This window comes from Toxorhynchites rutilus, chromosome 2 (genome assembly GCF_029784135.1).
Source record: "Toxorhynchites rutilus septentrionalis strain SRP chromosome 2, ASM2978413v1, whole genome shotgun sequence".
Lineage (NCBI taxonomy): Eukaryota > Metazoa > Arthropoda > Insecta > Diptera > Culicidae > Toxorhynchites > Toxorhynchites rutilus.
Window position 1 is genome coordinate 316,755,893 of NC_073745.1, and position 22,253 is coordinate 316,778,145.

Genomic DNA, 22,253 nt, shown 5'->3' on the forward strand with positions numbered 1-22,253 from the left:
TTAAAATTTTTAGCTTTAACATTTTTTTATTTGAGCTGTCTCATAAAAGTATTGAACTGTATCTTGTCCTTGATTTTCTATTTCCAGACGGAATCTTTGAAAAAATAGCTTTTTTAGTTTTATGAGATGTGGAGATCAAATAGTCCCTAGCTGTTTATACAGTTCCTGGAAGACTGAAACTTTTTCACATAACATAACACATAAAAAAATCAGAAATATATATGTTTAACAATTTTTGCTTGTGAACCACTCAACCGAATTTAGATCTTTGAACAACAAATGAAAGGTATTCCTTGAACTTGATCTTGGGTAGACTGCACACTTCGTCGTTGCTCCCCGTGATTGACCTGAACCAGTGAATTTGTACGTAGAACATACTGAATGATGCTTGGAAGTAGCAGATCATTCTCATTGTGCAAGTTTCGGTGATTCGAACTTTGAATAGTCAATAACGACGCCGGCCACTTCCACTACAGTCACCAGGAGAAGGGAAGGAATGTTAGTATGATATTCGTGAACAGCAAACTAAAGGTATTACATGTATAAATTGCGCCTAGAATGTGTTCTTTTTAGGTGAAACTTTCAACCGCTCAATTGATTTTTATATTTTTACTTGAATTGAAAAGTGTTCCGAGCGGTTCATAAGCTACGAATCTTCAATAAGAACAAACAGAAAAAAACAAAACAAGAAAAGTAGAAAGTTGGGAAGTTTGACGTAGCATTGTGATTGTTGGCAATAATTGCGTTTGATTTTAAGTAAAAGGATCGGGTGCTTGACGTAGAAGTGTGATTGTTGAGAACAATAGCTTTTGAATTAAATTCTCTCTTAATACTCCAAAGGATTGCCCTGAGAAGCGCTGTTTATTATATGAGCAGTGTTTCCTTCAAAAGCGCTGTGAGAATCTACATCACTCTTAATCATTAAATTGTTCACTTGTTTTATTAATTACTAGCTAACCCGGCAAACTTCGTCCCGCCCATTTACTTGATTAATTCTCGAGTAATGCAGAAATTTGTGTTTTATTTGTATGGCAGCCACCCCTAAGAGAGGGGGGGAGGGGTATCTAACCACCATAGAAACATTCATTGCACCCTAAAGTTTCCATATGCCTAATTTGGTTTAATTTGCTTGATTAATTCTCGGGTAATGTAAAAATTTGTGTTTCATTTGTACGGCAGCCCCCTCTAAGAGAGGGGGAAGGAGTATCTTAACACCATAGAAACATTTATTGCATCCTAAAACCTCCACATGCCAAATTTGGTTTCATTTGCTTGATTAATTCTCGAGTAATGCAGAAATTTGTGTTTCATTTGTATGGCAGCCCCCCCTTTGAGTGGGGGAAGGACTGTCTAACCATCATAGAAACATTTATTGCACCCTAAAACTTTCACATGCCAACTTTGGTTTCGTTTGATTGATTAATTTCCGAGTAATGCAAAAAATTGTGTTTCATTTGTATGGCAGCCCCCTCTAAGAGAGGGGGAAGGAGTATCTTATCACCATAGAAACATTTATTGCATCCTAAAACCTCCACATGCCAAATTTGGTTTCATTTGCTTGATTAATTCTCGAGTAATGCAGAAATTTGTGTTTCATTTGTATGGCAGCCCCCCCTTTGAGTGGGGGAAGGACTGTCAAACCATCATAGAAACATTTATTGCACCCTAAACCTTTCACATGCCAACTTTGGTTTCGTTTGCTTGGTTAATTTCCGAGTAATGCAGAAATTTGTGTTTCATTTGTATGGCAGCCCCCCCTTAGAGAGGGGGGAGGGGTCTCAAAATATCACGAAAACCTTCCCCGGCCCCAAAAACCCCTACATACCAATTTTCATGTCGATCGGTTCAGTAGTTTCCGAGTCTATAAGAATCAGACAGACAGACAGACATCACACCATTTTTATATATATAGATTTATTTGTTTCAATAATTTATTATATTTCAATTTCGTAGGGTGACCTCCTATACAGCCATTCCATGCCAAACCGATATAGTGGTTCTCAGGTTTTCGTGAAAATTGTTAATTTTGTTCTTCATCGCAAAACATTAGATCTGTGTTAGACCATTTCCATTTTAGGGTGTTCCGAAAAATCTTTTTTTTCTTTTTTTTTCAAATATAACCTTTTTTCAAAAAATCGTAACTTTCGAACTACTGGACCGATCCAAAATGGTCGAAATATCAAATTAAGGTCAATTAGCTAGTCTCTTAATATGTCGATCATCTGAATCGATTCAGTAGTTCAAAAGTTATGAATTCCTGTCTTGTTAAAAAGGGGTATAAAATGATTTTCGGTCCATCGGTAAATTTTGAAAAATCATAACGCAAGAACAAAAAATAACGGCTCTCTGATTTTTGGATATGTTATGTGAAAAATCGTCAGCTTACAAGAAAAAAAATATCAAAATATATTGAAAAACAAATTCAGTCAATAATTACGAAAACAAAATCCAAATTTTTTGCAAGCGTGTTATTTGATATGTCGATCATTTTAATCGGTCCAGTAGTTCAAAAGTTATCAATTTCTGAAGAAAGTAATTCTTGGGAAAAATGCAAAGAAGTATTTTTCGGACCACCCTAGAAAGGAAATGGGCACCATAATGAAAAAATATAAAATATATGTCTAATATTTTGCAAATATACCACTTTTCACGAAAATCTGAGAACCACTATATTGGTTTGACATGGAATGACTGTTTATAGAAATCAAAGAAGTAGCCCTACGTCATAAACCCGCTCTGAATTGTTTGTCGTTGTCGTTGGAAGGTGCGCATAACGTAAAAGGATGCCAACATGCATTTCAATTTGTACCCAAAATATTTTCCCGGAAGGCAATTATACGTCAAAAGATGGGGAAACATAATTAAAGTCCACTTTCTTCGTATCAAAACATGTTGTGGTCCTAAAAATGACCATTTCGTTCGATTGTCTCTGACTTTTAAGTTCATTAGAGCTTCCACAGTTTATTATTAGTTCTTTGAATATAGAGGCTTGAATCTATTGAGTTTATTCATTTCTAGCCTTGAGGAAGATCGATCAAACTAACACTCTATCTCAAGGCCTTTCCATGCGTAAAACTTTGCAAAAGCTGTTAACAGGTTGCTCTGGCCCGGTTGCTCGCGAATGAAGAGTGTATTGATTGATTTTTTCTATTATAGAGGCTTTGAACTACAAAGTTTTTTCGCCTCCAGCCTATTAGAAAATTATTCAATCTTCGGTATCCCGACAACGATGATGCGGTGTATAATGTCATCGAGCCTCCAGCTTGGATTTAAAGTTGCGAACAAAATCACAATGCGGTGTGCGACATCTTTCACTCACAGCACACTATCTACCAAGGTTGTCATCATTACAACATAATTTGTATTTTACTCATTTATATACATTATATCATTATTATTACTCTACTATATTTTCATTATTGGTAAGGACTCAACGATTAGAATATTTTCAGTTTTATTTTTTTATATTGTAAATGAAAATGTCCTCAGGGATGATAACCTGAGAGAAATCTGAGTTTACTCAAAATAAACGAAGCGAATTAGACCTGATACGTGAAACCCCAAACTGTTCAACGATGTGGCAATTTAAAATAATAATCGTCGAGTTCAGGAAAAAAAATCCCATTGCTAACGAATGGGATTTTTTTCCTGAACTCGACGATTATTATTTTAAATTGCCACATCGTTGAACAGTCTGGGGTTTCACGTATCAGGTTCTAATTCGCTAACAGTTTTGTGAAAACATTTCGAATGGATCGCAATTACGAGTCATTAAACTCAAAGCAGTACCTCCATTTACAAGGTTTGCTAGAGCTTATTTTTCAGCCTCTTACAGTAGTATTTACACAGAAAGACTATTCTCTGAAGCTGGCCTGGTGTACGAAGCAAATCGTAATCGAACGATTAATCAAAATTATAGTAGAAGTAATAGTTGTAATGAATTAATGTTATTAGTTAATTTTAATTCAATTCAGAAAAAAATATGAATATGAAAATATGATAATATCTTTTTTTTAATGAGAAATTATTGATTTTTTCCAATATCCGATATCCAACCGGGTGGTAGTTCACCATCCGGTATCTGGCCGGATGGCAAATATTGGCCGGCTACCGGATAGCGGATATCCGTTTCATCTCTAGTCTGAATATTCCTTTTTCATTATTAACTTTTTTTCTATGTTTTGTGTGTATCAGAAATACATCACAAAACTGTGTCATAGAAATATAATCTACTCTCGCTCGTTGCAATATGGTGCGAATGGGCGGTACTTAAGTTGCAATATTTCTCACATTCTCTCTTCGTAGAGGATGCGCGCTGCAGTTGTATTTCAAGCGAGCGATTTGCTCGTGACTGGTTCGTAGTGGTATATGAAAATTGTTCCTGCCGCTACATTAGTTGCTCGTTATTGTCGGCACTGGCAGGAAAGCACAGAAAAACACAGAACAAATGTGTGGAAATTTAGAAGCCTTCGTCTTTTAACAAAAATAATCATATTTTTTTCTGCATTGGAGGAGTCCAAATAGATTGGTGAAAACATCTCGTAAATCCATCATCCAAGTAAGTGCTTAAAATTGGATAATGCGTCGTGACATGAACGTAGTCCTACGTAAGAACCCAGAATATAAATGTAGAGGAAAATGGGAATGACTCCAATTTGCGTCAGTATATGGACTGCGGATAACGTCAAGGAATATGACCAGCGCAGTAGCGTTGCTACATGAAAAACCGACGAAAACATCGGTTAAGTATAGGATAAACTCAAAGTAACCATCCGAAGGCTGGTGAAATAGGGCTTGAATATTGATTACGGATCTATTCAAGACATTGTGGCGATTGGTTTCGATCATGTTGAAGCAAAGGTGCTATTGAATGATCCAAACGGAATATATAGAATATTGAATCTGACCAAAACACATCAACACAGTTGACGTGGATTGCGTTTATGAGTACGACATGCAACCGAGGCCATAATAAAATTTGTGTTTTATAGATGCAGATTTTTATTAGACAAGCGCAGGCTTCATTCAATGCTGGCTCACTAAACGAGCAGATCTGTCTTAGTATGTTCACACCCAACATGTACAACATGTAACACGTACATTACCTTTCCGATAATGGGTCACTGCAGCACGACGCTATACATCAACCCGAAAAACCCCGTTAGGAAGCATCCAGAACACACCATCTCTGAAACCGAGTGCGTTACTTTGTATCGAGTGCTAAGAGAAATGTACATCACTGAAATTGAAACGGAGCTGTGCCAGTGTTGTTTGCAACGTGATATGATATCGGGATGAAAAAGCGAGAACAACATCGATTGAAGTTGTTTGTTGTTTTTGGGCTCCAATCTCGAAACCTGTGTTACGCCCAACTGAGCGTTTCTCATTCGAAAAAAGTCACCCATTGGCGTTCAGCGGCGACTTTTATGCGCTGCCCAGAAATGGGTAACAACTTTTTTAACTCGAAAAGGGGTGGAACGATATTTACGTTGTCTTCAGAGGCGTGTTTGTGACATACGGTGCGGCAAAACGTGACCAACGAGTTCCAATTTGTTGTAATTGTTAACAACGAGATGTGAATCAGAAATAGGTTAACTGTGAAAGCTATCAAATGGAACGGTAGGGAAATATGTAGCTAATCTCACCATGAGATGGTTCTATTTCATGAATCTCTGGTTCGCGTAGCCCGACGGGCGCCGCCGCTAGATTGAGTGAAATCTCGAACTATGCAGCAGCTATATGAGGACAACGAACGATAATTATTCTGGATGTGGGCCCCGGTATCGATGCACTTTCCCATGAGGCAAAACATCACCGCACACAATACAGTAGCCACAAAAGTTTCGCCGTCCGAGAGTACACAGACATGGCACCTAACGGGGGACTCCAGGATTATTATGCTGTTAAATATGACGATGGTGCAGCGAACGGCGATTGTAAAGCTCCAACGACCGCCAGAGTTACTATTTGCGGAATAGTGTGCATCGTGTGCCAATCGACGCACAAGAGTATCATAATCTATCTGGCATTGCACCAATTTTCAAATTAAGGTAATTGCCAGCTGACGGCGACACCCAGAGAGAGGGAAAGAGAAACGCAAGGAAAACACCCTGTTTGGAAGCGAGTACCATTAATCACACAAATGTAGTTTTTTTCTCACTTTAGATAAATATACCCATTTGAGTAGTAATCAGTAGTAAAACGCTAGAACATGATTTAATTTTCGAAATAATGGTTAAGGACGGTTTCATGCGTTTAGATCACTGATCAGATTTCATAATACAAACCTATCACTGAATTGATTTGACCGATGTTTTAAAAATCATTTACAATTTTTTCGAATATGTATGTGAAATGACTCAAGTTCACTAATGCATTTCAATGTGCCATACAGCGGGTTGTCTGTTCGGTAACTTGTTTCTCATACTGGGATCGACATAAAAAATCTTTTTTTTTTCTCTTGTAAAAACAAGCAATGATAGCTATCACTTTGTTAATTTGTGAAAAACTATACAAAATTGAGAAATTTGTGCCCCGATTCATCCCAATTCACCCGAATCATATTACGGTTTTCAAAATATCGCCGCCGCGTGTTGAAACAGCACTACGAGCGTAGCCTCGAAATATAGCGGGTTATATGCGATAGATCAGATAATGCTCTACACCTAAACTAGCGTTGACAGAAAAAAAATCATCTTCGGAAAAAAATGCTTTTTCGTGTGCTGAGAGGTGAAATGAACGAATAAAATCATTTTTTTAGTAGCTTGAAAAAATGTTTGTATGTATGGGAGCAGACCTTCCTTTCTCTCAGACTGAACGTCAGCTTGGAAAATAAGTCCAAACGATGCCAAGCAGGTAGAATGTGTGCGATTTGGCACAGGGGCCGTGCCGTGCCAAACAAAAATGGCACATAAATGGTGGGCCATGGCACGGGACATGGCACAGTGGACATCCATACTTTAAGGGGTGACCCTCCAAAAAATCGTTTTTTTTTGCATTTTTGGAAAGCTTATGTCCTCAGAAATGTTGTCCTGAAAGACCGATATTTGATTTCGTTGGAAAGTTACAGCCGAAAGTACGACGTCACTTCAAGGGATATATTAAGTATTACTGTGCGAATTTTTGAACATGTTTTTCTCGAAACCATGTTTTTTCAGCTGGTTGTATCGATATCTCAGGATCTACTCGACCGATTTGGCTGAGTTTTTTTTATCAGCATGTGAAAATAAATTATCTAAATCCTCACAAAGCCGCTGTGATATCTCATTTTTTCGATTTCTTATTAGCTTCTAAACTGCGATTTGTCATGAAAAATAACTCATTCTTAGCAGAAATGGTCGCCACTTTTTCGGCAATTTTCGGAATTTTCAAAAACCCCTATGTAATACTTTAGGTTTTGTCCTAAAGTTTCAAAATATTTATCGTTCTGCGGCACTCAGTTGTTTCAGAACCGAAACCACCAGTAAGGTATATATCGTGTCGTCTGGTGTAGAGCGCTCGTGGATTTTTGCATCGCACGCACACATTGTTGTTTTTATGCGTTGCCGAAGGTAGATTGAAGTTGTTTTGTTTTTTTAGAATTGTGGACAGGAGGTGGTGTTCAGGACATGACCGCATTGCTGACATAGAACTGTGAAATCATTTGTTTTTCCAATTCGCTTTAGAGTGTATCGAAATTCTAGAATTGATTCTAGCTTCTACTATTTTTGGTGGCCCTAATGAGGGGCGGAAATTGATGATTCATGATTAAATCTTGCCTCTCCGAGAACAAAATACATATGCTTATCATCTGCCGCAAATGGGTTTCTTATGTCAATGCATGCACCACATCCTTCTTCTTTGTATTATATAGTCTTCACTCTGTCACAGGCGATTATATACAGTGTCGGACAAAACATTAAGAGTACTGCTCCAGCAAAAAAGATACAGACAAAATTTTGAAAAAAAATCCAATCCAGTGATTCAATCCATTTCTAATAATGTATTTGCATTGTTCGATGAAATTTATAACATCTGTAGTTAAAACATGTGTGTGGCAGCATAACATCCCATAGGATCTGGGCGTAGAGGTACTGATCCATGATCTTATCGGCCAACCCCGTACCAAGAGAAGCACCCTCACACCATAATGTTCCCGATGCTTCGGCGTCAGCATCGGGACCTTATGAGGGCTTTCACCGCCTAGTGCCTGCTTCACCAGCCGCCGCTGAACTGTCCTGAAACTCACGGACAAGTTCAGTGCGTCCCGGATCGTTTTCGAGGCCTTGAATGGATCTTTCTTGGAGGCTCGTTTTATGGCATAGTCTTCCTTGGGCGTTCAGTCGTTTCGAAATTTTTGCGGTCGTGGAGGGCATTAAACACGAAGGTTTTGGATCGTACTCTGCGATTTGGCATTGGCTGCTGCCTGCCTTGGACATTTTGCGGATGATCTTCCGCTGTGTTTTCGTGAAACTCTGCGCGCGTCCCATTTTTCGTTGACTGTAACTAAAATTCAAGAATTAAAATCTTACATACTTCTTGTTTACATTATAAAGACTTACCAGCATTCGAACAACACAAAATACCACCGAAAAACAATCAACTGTCTTCAAAAATCGGTCGAAACAACACTTGAAACAGCCGAAAGGAGGAACTGGTTCTAAATTTTGTCGCATCATTTCAGTTGTTAAGGGGCTGTCCACATACTACGTGGACAGAAAAAGCATGATTTTAGACACCCCATGATTTTAGAGTCTCCCTCCGTGGACAAGCGTGGGCATACCTTATACCCCTCCCTCTGTTGTCCACGTGGACATTCCTCCGGTTTTGAGGAAAAAAACAAAAAAATTAATTTTTTTCGCTTAAATTTCATTTCAAGTTTGTTTTTATTTTCTATTCCATATTTTTATTGATAAAAATTATAGCTTTACCAATGGCAACGATTTGTCTTGAAATCTTCAAATTTTTTCAACATTATCCGGGAGCTCATTATTTTCTTCCGAATTCCATTTACGATATCTCCATATCCATTTTAAAATATCGATTGTGAACTTATTCTCGAGTATTTTTATTCAAGCTGGCTGGTTGTTTGAGTTTTCAAAATAATCAGACAATGAAATCAAGCACTTTGTTTGCAAACAGAATTTTCTCGTCTAAACATCAATGACTTTCGCTTTTACAGGATCGGTAGTGCCTATTGGCTATAGTGAACCTAGTAAAAACAAAACATTTGCAGTATCATCGTGATCGATGATTCCGTTGACTTACAACCCTTAATTGTTAAATCATGCTAAATATTGTCCTGAAAAATTCGTGCCGATTCTAAGGAAAAACCAAAAGCATATTTTTGTAGACATACATCTTTTCGATCATAGATGCACCGTTTTTTCCTGAATATTTCAGCATCCTTCATGCAACCATCCTCTCATAACTTATGCCATGCAGTAAGTTGAAGTTCTTACAAGAATCTTAACAGTTACTAATCTGAAGATGCAATATCTGTTGAGTAAGGCGGGTGGAGTTTTTGAAGTGCCCTAGAAGCGTTTTGGATCGTTGATTTTAATACGTTCAGCTGCTAGCAGTACTTGTTTTCTTTTTTCTTTTTTCTGCAGTACTTGTTGGAATTTATCGAAACTAGTTGCTTGGTAGAAGCTCATGATACAGATTTTCTTCCAGTCCTACCAGACGCAGCCATAGCTTTCTTCAAGCGAAAACCTGCTTCGGAGTTCCATTCACTTGCTAAGATTTTTTTAACTCAACATACTTGTGAATGATTTGCCCTTCAGAATTCGCTACAAATATGTATTTTCGTCGCGTTTATGAAACGAATCGCAGATTGAGATAAGACGCTTCAAATGTTTTTCGGTGAAATAAAACCTTATTCCGGAATCCGGTCGGATTTGAAATTAACACAATGTTGCGTTCTTTATGAGGATGTTCTATTCTAGAAATTTGAAAAAATAAATCAATTTTTTTTCTTCATATTTCTATAATTCAAACATTTAAGAATATACCATAGAAGAGACTTTTCGAAAATCTCATTATTTATCAAGTTATAGCCATTTTAGTGATGTAATATCTTATCTAGTACGACCATAACAATTAACTTCAAACGCGTTTTTCTCGAATCATGTTTTTTCGTACTTTATCTATATTTATATGAATACAATCTGTATGCATCTCTCAATCGCATGAACCTATAAACAATCGTAATTTCGTAACTTTACTATTTAAAAAAAATCAAGAAACTCGAAAAAATGTTTCAAGCAGCATTTTTTTTCTTCAAATTTCCGCTATTTTGTCAAAAAACACGTTTTTGACTTGTCCGAGGTTCATGCGATAGTGGCATCTTTACTGATTCAGAATCTGTTCGATAAGAGGCGAATGAACTGCAAAGTTTAAAGCCTCTTAAAAACAAAGAAGATAAGATAAGATCTGTTCGATTTGTTTATTTCAGATAATCAGAAGGGCTGGAATCGTGTACACCATGGCACAACTTTTTTTTGAACCCCCTCACTTGATCAGCTTCTAATTATGGATATATTTTTTTCCGTTCAAGTTTTGTTTTATTGTTGAAAGATATATAAACAAACAATGATATAATGGATGGTACGAATATTCTTTGTTTTACTTTTGCGGAGCTCGAAGAAACGTCCGAAATTCGTGTCTCTATCCCCCTTAATATGATCGAGTCAAATCCTATTGGATTGTGCAAATGTTGCAACCTTGAAATGCAGAATGCAAAAGTTTATTTCGTTCGGATTGCGATATGTCAAATCCGATCGGGTTCCGTAATATGGGTTAATATGTAGTCCATGCATTGTAGCGTTTTTCGTGATGTTTAGTTTCTCATGAACGGTGATTTTCGACATCTGTAGCGAATCTACTAATTCATGTGCATCAAGGATTAATGTTTTCTTTTAATTAATCAGCAGTAGCAGCATGAACTTTTCAGACAACTCAAAAGAAGCGTATCACAAAAATTACCAGACATCAATGAAGAACAACGTCATTGCAAGAAATAGATCTCCAGAGATACGGCCCGTACACTCATGGACAGAGATGCCAACCTTCCTGATTTTTCAGGATTTCCCAGACTTTTTGGCACGCTCCCTGATATCCTGACAAACACTCAATTTTCCCTGATTTTTATAAAATGATCCTTATTCCCCCTGATTTTTTACTTTTTGCTTTATGCATTTTTTACTTTTTACTTTTTTTTCAGAAAAAAAATCCATATAAATATACTGGGAGTTTTGCTGGTTGTGTATGAGAACTGTCATAATAGTCTACATTAAAAAGCTTTCCGACCCCTGCTTATATGATGCTTACTCTTCCTTTCGATTATACTTTATCTGTTTGTATTTTCGAAGGTACAGTGTCGACATTTTTTGAATTTTGAAGTTAACGTGAAAGAAATATAATCTATAAGAATCATATGCCCGAAGGTTCTCGCAGTTCAATCTCAATAAAACGAAGATTACAAAACAGAATTGGAACGGAAACGATGAAAGGAATATTAGCGACCTAAAATTATGTACAGTCAAATAAAAACGATACAGGTTTCATTACATGTTCGCAGCAAATAACATCCAATGTACAAGAATTTTAAAAGTAACAACGTCTAAGCATCTTTTTTTATTAAACTGTAATTATTATTAAAAAGTTTTTCATTTCTTGAAGAATATATATTAAATAGTTTGTAAAGCAAGAAGTTGTATGAATGATCCGAGAGACACGACAAATAAATTAGCAGGTACACTACATATGTTCAAAATCTTCATTCATGTGCATCAGTTGAAACATGGTTAAGTAAATCGTTACGACTTGTATGAAACGCACAATGCATCGATTTTTTTTTAAAGCAAATCGTGGTGGGTGATGAAAACAGGTCATTTTAAACAATCAGACTGACCCGGTCTTCACCTGAAAAAAAATTATGATCTGGTTCAGGTGATATTGGAGAGGAATTCTATATTGTGAGCTTCTACCAAGCAACCAGTCGATACATTCCCACAAATACTGCTCACAACTGGACAAATTAGCTTCCATAATTAGATAATGTTTAGGCTACCTGAAAGATTTCAGAACTTCCTGAATTGATTGCAAAACAACACTGTGCATATAAAATTCAAAAAAATAATACTTTTGTTTTCTCAAAAATGGGTACGAACTTTCCGAACAACCCAATATGATCTATCCTGATTTTCCATGATTTTTTTCATTCTCCCTGATTTTTCAAAAAAATAGTTGGCAACCCTGCTCATGGAAGAATTTGTTGTTCGTTCAATGTTCAGAAATCCTTGAGAGTTCTCGAAAAAAATCAAACAGTTTTGTCATCAAAAGCTGAATTCAACCCGCACTTAAGTCGTGATTTTTAATACTACAAAAAATCCAACATTCTTTGCGTTATTGGGTGCCTTTATCCTGACGGATTTAATGGCCCTCTATTACCGATTGGAATAAATTGATGGATCCTAGTTCATGTGCGTTACCTTCAGAATATACATTTCAGGAAAGAGGTTCAGTCATATGGAAAAATATGGATGCTGCACTCTCAGGAAGTTCAGTCTTTTTATTGATGAATACTGAGTACCCAGGGCGGGCGTGAAGTTCAAAAAATCGTGTAAATACAAAACAGATCTCATTCAATTTTGACTATTAATTTGAATGTTTTACTTTAAAAAATACTTAACGCGTCCACGTGGCCAATATCAAAACCCCCTCCCCCCTCACCGTGGACAAGCGTGGACATTTTCGTAACCCCTATCCCCCTAAAGTTGTCCACGTGGTATGTGGACAGCTCCTAAGTATGTTTAAACCGCATTTATAATGAATGACTATTGTTTTAACTTTTGATGTTATAAATTTCTTCGAACAATGCAAATAAATTATTATAAATGGATTGAATCACTGGATTGGATTATTTTTTCCCAATGTTTTGTCACTTTTTTTTGTTTGAGCAGTGGTCTCAATGTTTTGTCCGACACTATTCCATCATTGCCATCATACCATTTATCTAATAAACAAAACACGACACTATGGTAACAACTTCAATCTATTTTTGACAACGCATAAACACAAACAGTGTGTTCGTGTGGTGTAATAAAACGCAAAAACTTTGCACCTGACGGTATGAAAATCGACACAGTACATCTTTTCATTTAGCCTACACCTCGGATTTGGCAACAAAAATAGATCATCGGCCTATCAAAGCGATTTCACTCTCGGAATTCGCATTGGATAAGCATTGAAAGGGGCTGTTGATTGCGCACTGGTCGTAGCGAGACCAAAATAAAATTAAAAATTATATTTTGGCTTGGAATATATTAGTACATTAGAAACAAATACATTCTAGCTAGTTTATTTGTTGGTCAATGTTCGAGTTTGGTGAGCTTTTCCATATATCACACTTCATTTTAAAAACAAAAAAAAAAACAAATTATTCTACAACACAACAAAATATAGAATCGAAATATAATGCGTTGTAACGGTATCTGACAATAATTTTGAGAAAAAATAACAACTTTCGAGGCGAAATTTGAGCGCATAGATGGTGGCCTATTATTGGTACCAGCCACAGTAGTGGCTCCGAAGCATTACCCGCATTGCGCTAACCAACGGTGCGGCGCGGCCTGGTTCTACACGAAATCTCACAAACAATGACTGTGCCGCGTGTTGTAATATTGAAATGTAATGTAGGCCGCTATTCTCTTACTTAAAAAACAGTACCACACGCGTGTATGTGATTAACGCCGCGTTTCATACTGCTAAAATCCAGAACGACATTAGCTTAGTTTCACTACTATTGTGTGTTCCTAACGAAGTGCGAAGCGGTTAAATGCTATCGGTAAAACACATTTTTTCCATTTATAAAGCCCTTTATGCTGGTTGCGGTGGGTGTTTTCTAGTTTCAATGATGATGGGGAAAACCTATCGGTTGGTTTTTAACTTCATAAAGCTCTGAATTCATTGCAATACGCATGCAAATAAGTTTTATGATTCACGCATATTATTAACCCTTTTTTCTTTTCTTTTCCCGTGTTCCCTACAATTGCGCAGGTTTTAACGGCGTTGCTAAAACTCAAGCAACTCGGGTTGATACACGCCGATTTAAAACCCGAGAACATAATGTTGGTCGATCCGGTTAGGCAGCCATACAGGTGAGTTTTCCTCAAACATGCACACTGACCACATTGTTCTTTTTAATGTTCGCTCATTCCATTTGCCACCCGCAGAGTAAAGGTCATCGACTTCGGCTCGGCATCGCACGTCAGCAAAACGGTATGCAACACCTACCTGCAGTCACGATACTACCGAGCGCCGGAAATAATCCTCGGGTTGCCCTTCTGCGAGGCCATCGACATGTGGTCGTTGGGGTGTGTGGTGGCGGAGCTGTTCCTCGGGTGGCCACTGTACCCGGGATCCTCTGAATATGATCAAATCAGGTAAGTCCGTTACTTTTTGCTCGCAAAAATTCGTATCCGTCTAAATGACTCGCTCTTCCGCTTCCAGATACATATCTCAAACACAGGGTCTCCCCACCGAGCACATGCTCAACAGTGCCAGCAAGACGGGCAAGTTCTTCTACCGGGACGTCGAGTCAACCTATCCGTTCTGGCGCCTGAAGACCCCCGAGGAGCACGAGGCCGAGACCAACAATAAGAGCAAGGAAGCCCGAAAGTATATTTTTAACTGCTTGGACGACATCGGCCAGGTCAATGTGCCGACGGATATAGAGGGCGGTCAGCTGCTCGCGGAGAAAACAGATCGGCGGGAGTTCATCGACCTGCTGAAACGAATGTTGACCATCGACCAGGAGAGGCGTATCACGCCCGGCGAGGCGCTAAATCATCCCTTCACGACGTTGGCACATTTGGTGGATTACGCACACTGCAACAACGTCAAGGCGTCCGTTCAGATGATGGAAGTGTGCCGTCGAACGGACACCATGATCCACACGTATGTATCCATCACCTTCGAAGAGACCACAATATATTGGTGTTGTCCGTTACAATGTTTCGTCTACAATTGTGTTTTTTTGTAATTTTCTCCCCTAACTCGCAGTTATAATGTAAGCGTTCAACCGACCACGGCAACGTTGGTGACGAATTTCGTCCCGAACGCCGCCACGGAGAACATGACCATCACCTTCAATAACCAGGTGCAGAGGCTTGTGCGGGATGGGGGGCGCCCCGCGTACGATAACCACCTCTATCAAATCTACCGCGGGCGGAATGTGGGTGGCCAGTACAGTAATGGACGGCCGGATGCTTTCCAGCATCAGCTGGTCTCGAGTATTCTTTGTCCACCCGGGTATCAAGCGATGCCTAGTCCCACGAAGCATGTCGTAGTGGGAGGCGCAGCAATGCAGCCTTCGCTACAGGTTCCACCCCAGCAATACGTGAATGTTCCCGTTCCTGTTTCGATGGTCGAACCATCGTCGGGTCAGCGAATGCTGCTCACGAATGCCGTTCAACCGAACGTTGCCTGGCCCCAGAGCAGCCGTCAGGTGGCCATCATGCCATCGTGGTCCCAGCAGACCGGAACCCACTCGCTGATTGTTGACTCGGCACCGTTCCTCAATGTGGAGGAAATTTATCCGAAAGCCCACGTCAACATCCAGACGAGGCACGAGCCGAAGAAGGAGTCACCGGTACATCATATGGTGTAAGTATTTCGAGAGACATGGAGTGGGTATAGTAGCGAAGATAGGGTGACAATCCCTGTAGTAATTTACGGATTTTGGAGACCATATGACACATTTATAGTATGTGGTATGGTTGGCGTTGTCATGTTGAAAAATTCATGTTCGTTTTTCAGACGATTTTAAGGTTTTAATGTACAACAGCATTAATTCCACCAAATACAGAGCATAAATATTTTTTATCTCTTTTTTTATTTAATTTAGATTACTAAGCCTTCCCAGCTGTAACAAAGCTGAATTTTATGGTTTCCCATGAGCATTCCTTTTTTTTTTACTGATCAATAATAGCGAATTCGTTTTTGTTCAGTTTCAACCCCAGTGCACTAACTGCTGTCAAAACGTTTTTTTATTCACTCAGTTTCAATCTAGTATCGCACTAGGTTCGTCCCGAAAGCTGTTAGTTTCGCACTGAGATGTTTCACGGGTTGGCACTCGGGTTCACCATTACAACTATACTGCACTGTCAAGTTCCGAGTATTGTTTTGGAGAATCTAAAAATAAAGACTATGAAAATGGGAAACCTGTTGCTTTTGTATTATTGGAATCGTAATCCAATTCGGTTTCTGATTTTGAAGAGTATATTCACGTAGACGGCATTAAGCCTCGTGTGCCTTCATTGGGAGGCGAAAATAATGTTGGATATTCAGATGGAATAAACATGCTTTCAAAATCAAAATTATGAATGAAAATTTACTTTAACGTATCGATTATATACTTTATGTTATGAAATAAGAAGTTTTTTTATCGATATCCCAGAAATATATTAAACGAAAACTGTGTCAAATGATGGTTTTAGATTATAACAGTAATTATTTGTGGAACAAACAGGAAATGTATCGAAAAATGGTTAAGTGAGTGTCAGGACTACATGTGTTAGGTAATCAAACAATATCTAGTAAAAAAATTCATTCAGACTTATATTAGGCTGTCAAAAAAGTCCTGCGGTATTTCCGCGAGGTGTCGTTGTAAGCGCGTAGTTCTAGTTGTATTCATTGTATCGAGTCATACTATAGCTTGTTGGAAAGGTATTTGTGGTATTTGGGTATTTGCGGTATTTGCGCTATAATATAGTCCTTGACAGTGTTTTGTTTGGTTAAGTCGTTCGTGAGTTATAGTGTCGCAAATATGGAGCAAAACAAAGAGAAAATCCGACATATTTTACAGTACTACTATGACAAAGGCAAAAATGCATCTCAAGCTGCTAATAAAATTTGTGCAGTTTATGGACCCGATACAGTTTCCATTTCCACCGCACAACGATGGTTTCAACGTTTTCGTTCTGGTGTAGAGGTCGTCGAAGATGCGCCACGCTCCGGAAGGCCTGTCGTCGAAAATTGCGACAAAATCGCTGAATTAGCCGAGAAAGACCGGCATAGTAGCAGCCGTAGCATCGGCCAAGAGCTGGGGATAAGTCATCAAACCGTTATTAACCATTTGAAGAAGCTTGGATTCACAAAGAAGCTCGATGTATGGGTGCCACACACGTTGACGCAAAAAAACATCTTTGACCGTATCGACGCATGTGAATTGCTGCTGAATCGCAATAAAATCGACCCGTTTCTGAAGCGGATGGTGACTGGCGATGAAAAGTGGGTCACTTACGACAACGTGAAGCGCAAACGGTCGTGGTCGAAGCCCGCTGAAGCGGCTCAGACGGTGGCCAAGCCCTCATTAACGGCCAGGAAGGTTCTGCTGTGTGTTTGGTGGGATTGTCAAGGAATAATCTATTATGAGCTGTTTCCCTATGGCCAAACGCTCAATTCGGACCTGTACTGCCAACAACTGGACCGCTTGAAGGTAGCACTCATGAAGAAGAGGCCATCTTTGATAAACAGAGGCCGCATTGTCTTCCATCAGGACAACGCCAGGCCACACACTTCTTTGGTGACGCGCCAGAAGCTCCGGGAGCTCGGATGGGAGGTTATTTTGCATCCGCCGTATAGTCCGGACCTTGCACCAAGTGACTACCACCTGTTTTTGTCCATGGCGAACGAGCTAGGTAGTCAGAAGTTAGCCACAAAAGAGGCCTGTGAAAATTGACTATCCGAGTTTTTTGCCATTAAGGAAGCGAGCTTCTATAACAGGGGTATTATGAAGTTGGCATCTCGATGGGAACAAGTCATGGAACAAAACGGCGCATATTTGACTTAAAACAGATGATTGTAACTAATTTTATGAACAAATGAAAATTCAAAAAAAAAAATACCGCAGGACTTTTTTGACAGCCTAATATTTTTACACTGCATTTGGCCCTTCTGATCTGATAGTGAATAATTCAGCTCCCAAGCACTACTATCGCATCCAGACGTCGACACTGTACATTTTTCGTCGCAAATATAAACAAATCAGACTATATAACGCACACCAACAAATCGCCGCATTGGTGAAACTGAGAACTTTTTTTATTACAGAGTCAGTTTGGCACTAACTGAGTTTCAAACACGATTTCGGAATTGGTTTGATTTGCTTTGAAAAATCTGAAATTTTCTACAAATTTTCCGGATTCAAGTATTCTTTCTACTCTGAAAAGGTTAGAAAATCACCATTTTACATTGTTTCATTCATAACATATGACAAATGATTCGGTAGTATTATAATTTACATTTTTTCACTAGGTAAATGATGGGGCGGCATTTGTTGCGCTTCAAATATTGCAGATCCTTCTCGTATCGGTCGAAAGGAAGTCCCTGCATAATCAATTTTATCAACCAACTTGATATGATATCGATTGCATCGTCATTATTCACAGTTTGAACTTCTGAAAAATGCCCGGAAGTTAGTACTCATAATCTATATTCCCTATCAAACATAAACATTTCGAAGATTATCTATGACTTTGTTCCAATCGTGTGTTGAGACCATTGTGAATAGACTAAAATATCATTTTCTTACCATTTACTGATGATTTAATGGCTAAAATAATTTTAAATAAAAATTAATGGGAATAATCACGTCCGAATCGCACTGTTCTATATCATATAAAATAAATAAACATCCTCACTTTTGTGGTTCTGAGCTCTAATGTAGATGACGCATAAGCTGATTCAGCCAAGGAGATGGAATTGACAGGTGGTTCGTTTTCGACAGTATGAGGATAAGGCATGAAAGATGCGAGAGGGGATGAAAAATGACAGCGACTATTTTTGTTTATAAACAAACCAGGTCCAATTTTTATGCTACCTAGCGTTTTCTGCACACCAACAATTACCTACGCTGGACCGGTTTCAATCGAACTAGCTCTTGTGTCCCGCACGATCAGGTGAGTCTCCAGCTGAAGCAGCAGTCGTCGGGAAACGACATGCCTGGATATCCAAACCGTACCGTTGCGCTTACTCAATCGTAATGGGTCGTCAACGACTAATGTGATCAAAGCGAATGGAACTAAGAGCAGTACGGTACAAGCCCGCCGGTAGTGGCTCTTTCATATACCCACTAGCACAGCTCCCACAATCGCTGAATTGCCAATCCCAGCAGCAACGGCAACAACCCTCACGTCCCGTAAAACAGCAATGAAGACAATAACTTGCAGCAGTCACCGAAACACAACAATGATGCCAACAGCGTAAACAAACACATAGCGGTTTGCACTTTTCATTGCATGCCATTTGTTATCCTCTTTCTCGGAAACGCTAGTCGTTCATTTGGCCGTTGTCAATTCGAACTCAAGTAATGGCTGAACAGCAATTCTGACATAACGTTCCACCTTATTATACCACCTTGGATTCAGCTTTGCGTAAATTCGTCAATAGGGCGCTTGCAGCGTGCATATGTATTAGTGAACTGTTGGGCAGGCAAAAGAGATCGCTGCATAGGATTTATATGGATCGACAAATTGAGCTTTGTTTAAATAATTATTTTAGCGAAATAGTTATAGAAATTACGCATTACACTCTATTAATAATATGCGAATATATGTCTCTTTACATAAAAATATTTACTTTTAGCGTCAAAGCCATATACGCGGAGAAAAATAGAAATTTCTGTTATGGCTATCATCCATATCAATAGTAGCAGATTGATTATTCAAAATGTTTCACAGAAACAATGCAAATTGCACATTGCGATTGTATAGCCGGATTGTGTGAAGTTTGTTCCCATTTAGGCTTTGTGCTTTTTGCCCTGAAATGCTGGTCTCGTGATGAAGTAAACTATAATGAATATTCGTTTATAGATATCCTGATTCGGTGGTTAATTTCGCCAAAAAAGCATGTTGAAATTAAGAACATATTCAGGCAGAAAGATCAACCAACCCTCAGATATGATTTCCGGGTACCTGAATGCTTTGCGGAGAAGTGAAATATGGTTATAAGAAAATTGATCGGAAACGAAGAAAATCCATCAATTCTCTAATGCATGGAAAATACAAGGAAACATTCGAACGTGAGCTCGAGCCTCTGTGTCTTCAATCTAGGTCCGAACATGCTGATAATCCTTTTATGTTTTTTCTCTGATTAAAAATCTAGTGGGAAAGTCGCTCAATGAACTTCGCGAAATAAGTGCTAGTAAGTTAAGCAATATGCGTCACACAAAAGCTTTTGTTCGGTAAATAGCTTGCCTAACTGTTTCAAAAAATACATGTTAGTTCTGAAATATTTCGTGCTAATAGAAAGATCGCAACTATATTTAAATTATCTACAAGAACTTCGATTGATAGTGAATCCGCTTCTGCTGCACAGAAGCTACGAATGTAAACAAATGATGTTTGCCCAACAGATGCTCTGCATGTATGTGTAGCAAGAGCTATAAGACTCTAACAGCATATGACATTGCTCCGTCTACCGCCGAGTGTATGAGTGTAAAACATAAGCCACACCCATAGGGAGTGCAGAAACGCACACAATTGCAACAGCAAATCTGTGAGCCAGACAAGTGCGTATGCATGTGCATTTATTCCAATCTCATTTTATCCTTCGGACTCAGCTTGTAGATACATGATTGGACCCCACCAGCAGGGTTCCCATATCTCCAGAATAATCTGTATTTATACAGATTTTTCAGACTTTTTGAAACCACGAATCTGTAGACACAGATTACAGATTTTTTTGGTTTGCATATAGATTTACAGATTTTTCGAAATAACGATCCAATATTAGTTATGGCATGATCTCAAAAATGTGTTTTTCCTAACTCAACAATTTTATTTATATAGCATTCGAATCAGTCAGAATTAAAGTCATTTTGGCATCCATATGTAGCTTGTAACACCGCGAAAAGATACAAAAGGCTGCGTCATCGGCAGTTTTTGCAGTTGAATTATGTATCAAAGAATACGCACTTTCACCCCTTGCATTCTAAGCTCCTCATATATAAAACAAGGTTTTTCCCGCGTACGTATAACTCATCATCACAAGAGAACGGGTGATCATATTTGTTTCGTCTATACATCATTGTGTCGGCCTCCACTCAAATTAGAATGATAGAATACTTTGAAGAATATTAGAAAAAGGAAAAGTCGAACAAAAATGAATGATTACGCATTTGTTCTACAATGATAAGTTTGTCCGATTGTAGTTAATTTTTTCAATTGGCAATAATTTTGACGACATTGATATTCATGTTTCGCCATTTTGAAAATAATAATGGATTTTCAGGTGGAATATAAAAATGAATCGTCAAATTGTGGTCGTAAAATTCGAGCAAAGATTGGCCGATTTGAGTTCTGTTGTATCCCTCTCTGGTCGTAGATAAATGTAACGTCAAGAAAAATTGATTTTATTTTCTACAGTGAAAAACAATTTGAAACTGTTTTCGAGCTTGGTAATCTGATAGGGTTAATACAGATTTCGATACAGATTTTCTGAGAAAAAACTAAGATAAAAAGATTTTTTGAGACCAAAAACACAGATTTTATTATGGCAACCATGCCCACCAGCAGTCACCATCTAACGAGGAGACGGTCCCGAGCCGCCGCTTTGCTAGTGTTTGATGATGCTTATACATAGTCTTTCCTAATTTAGATTGTGTACTATCATTCAATAAAATTCGAGAGAAATTTCACACGTAGAAAAATCTGGACCAATCTGTACTTTTTGATGAAAATCTGTAGTCTGTACCGTATCTGTACCAAAAATAACGAAAAAAATCTGTACCTTTCCAGAGAAATCTGTACGTGTGGCAACACGTGCGACAACATGCACACTCAATCTTGACGAATTCTGTACTACTGAATAAACAAACCACCCGGATCAAAATACTGTCAATAGTTTCTCGGTGTGACAACTAGAGGCGCAAGAGTGAATGAAAATAGGCGACCAAATTCTAACTGAAACACAATTTATTTTTTAAGCTGCATTATAAGAACGCATAGTTCTAAGTAATGTCTGTGCTATTGAAAGGTAATTTTTGAGCAATTTTTGTGCTGGAATGAAAGAGCTTGCTAGTCTGGTTTACACTAAAGTAAAAATGGCACAGATCGTGCGAACACAGTTTCAGCAATCGTAATTGGATTGAAAATTATCTGCGTTCTAAAATGAACTAGAGATTTGACTAGAGAATAAGCGAAGCTGGTAATGATTTCTCCCAACCTTCTAAATACGGATAAACTGCTCAAAGTGAACTTTGGTATAAG

At 38.4% G+C, this 22,253-nt stretch overlaps 1 protein-coding gene across 10 annotated transcripts in view; it reads left to right on the top strand.

Moving 5' to 3' along the window:
* Positions 1 to 22,253, top strand: part of LOC129764506 (protein split ends) — a 268,076-nt gene that overhangs the window by 227,217 nt on the left and 18,606 nt on the right. For all 10 annotated transcript variants that reach the window (XM_055763632.1, XM_055763633.1, XM_055763634.1 and 7 more), the window contains 4 exons: positions 14,041 to 14,141; positions 14,217 to 14,426; positions 14,494 to 14,940; positions 15,046 to 15,648. In XM_055763632.1, coding sequence (XP_055619607.1) covers positions 14,041 to 14,141; positions 14,217 to 14,426; positions 14,494 to 14,940; positions 15,046 to 15,648 — 1,361 coding nt within the window. The remainder of the gene's footprint in view (positions 1 to 14,040; positions 14,142 to 14,216; positions 14,427 to 14,493; positions 14,941 to 15,045; positions 15,649 to 22,253) is intronic.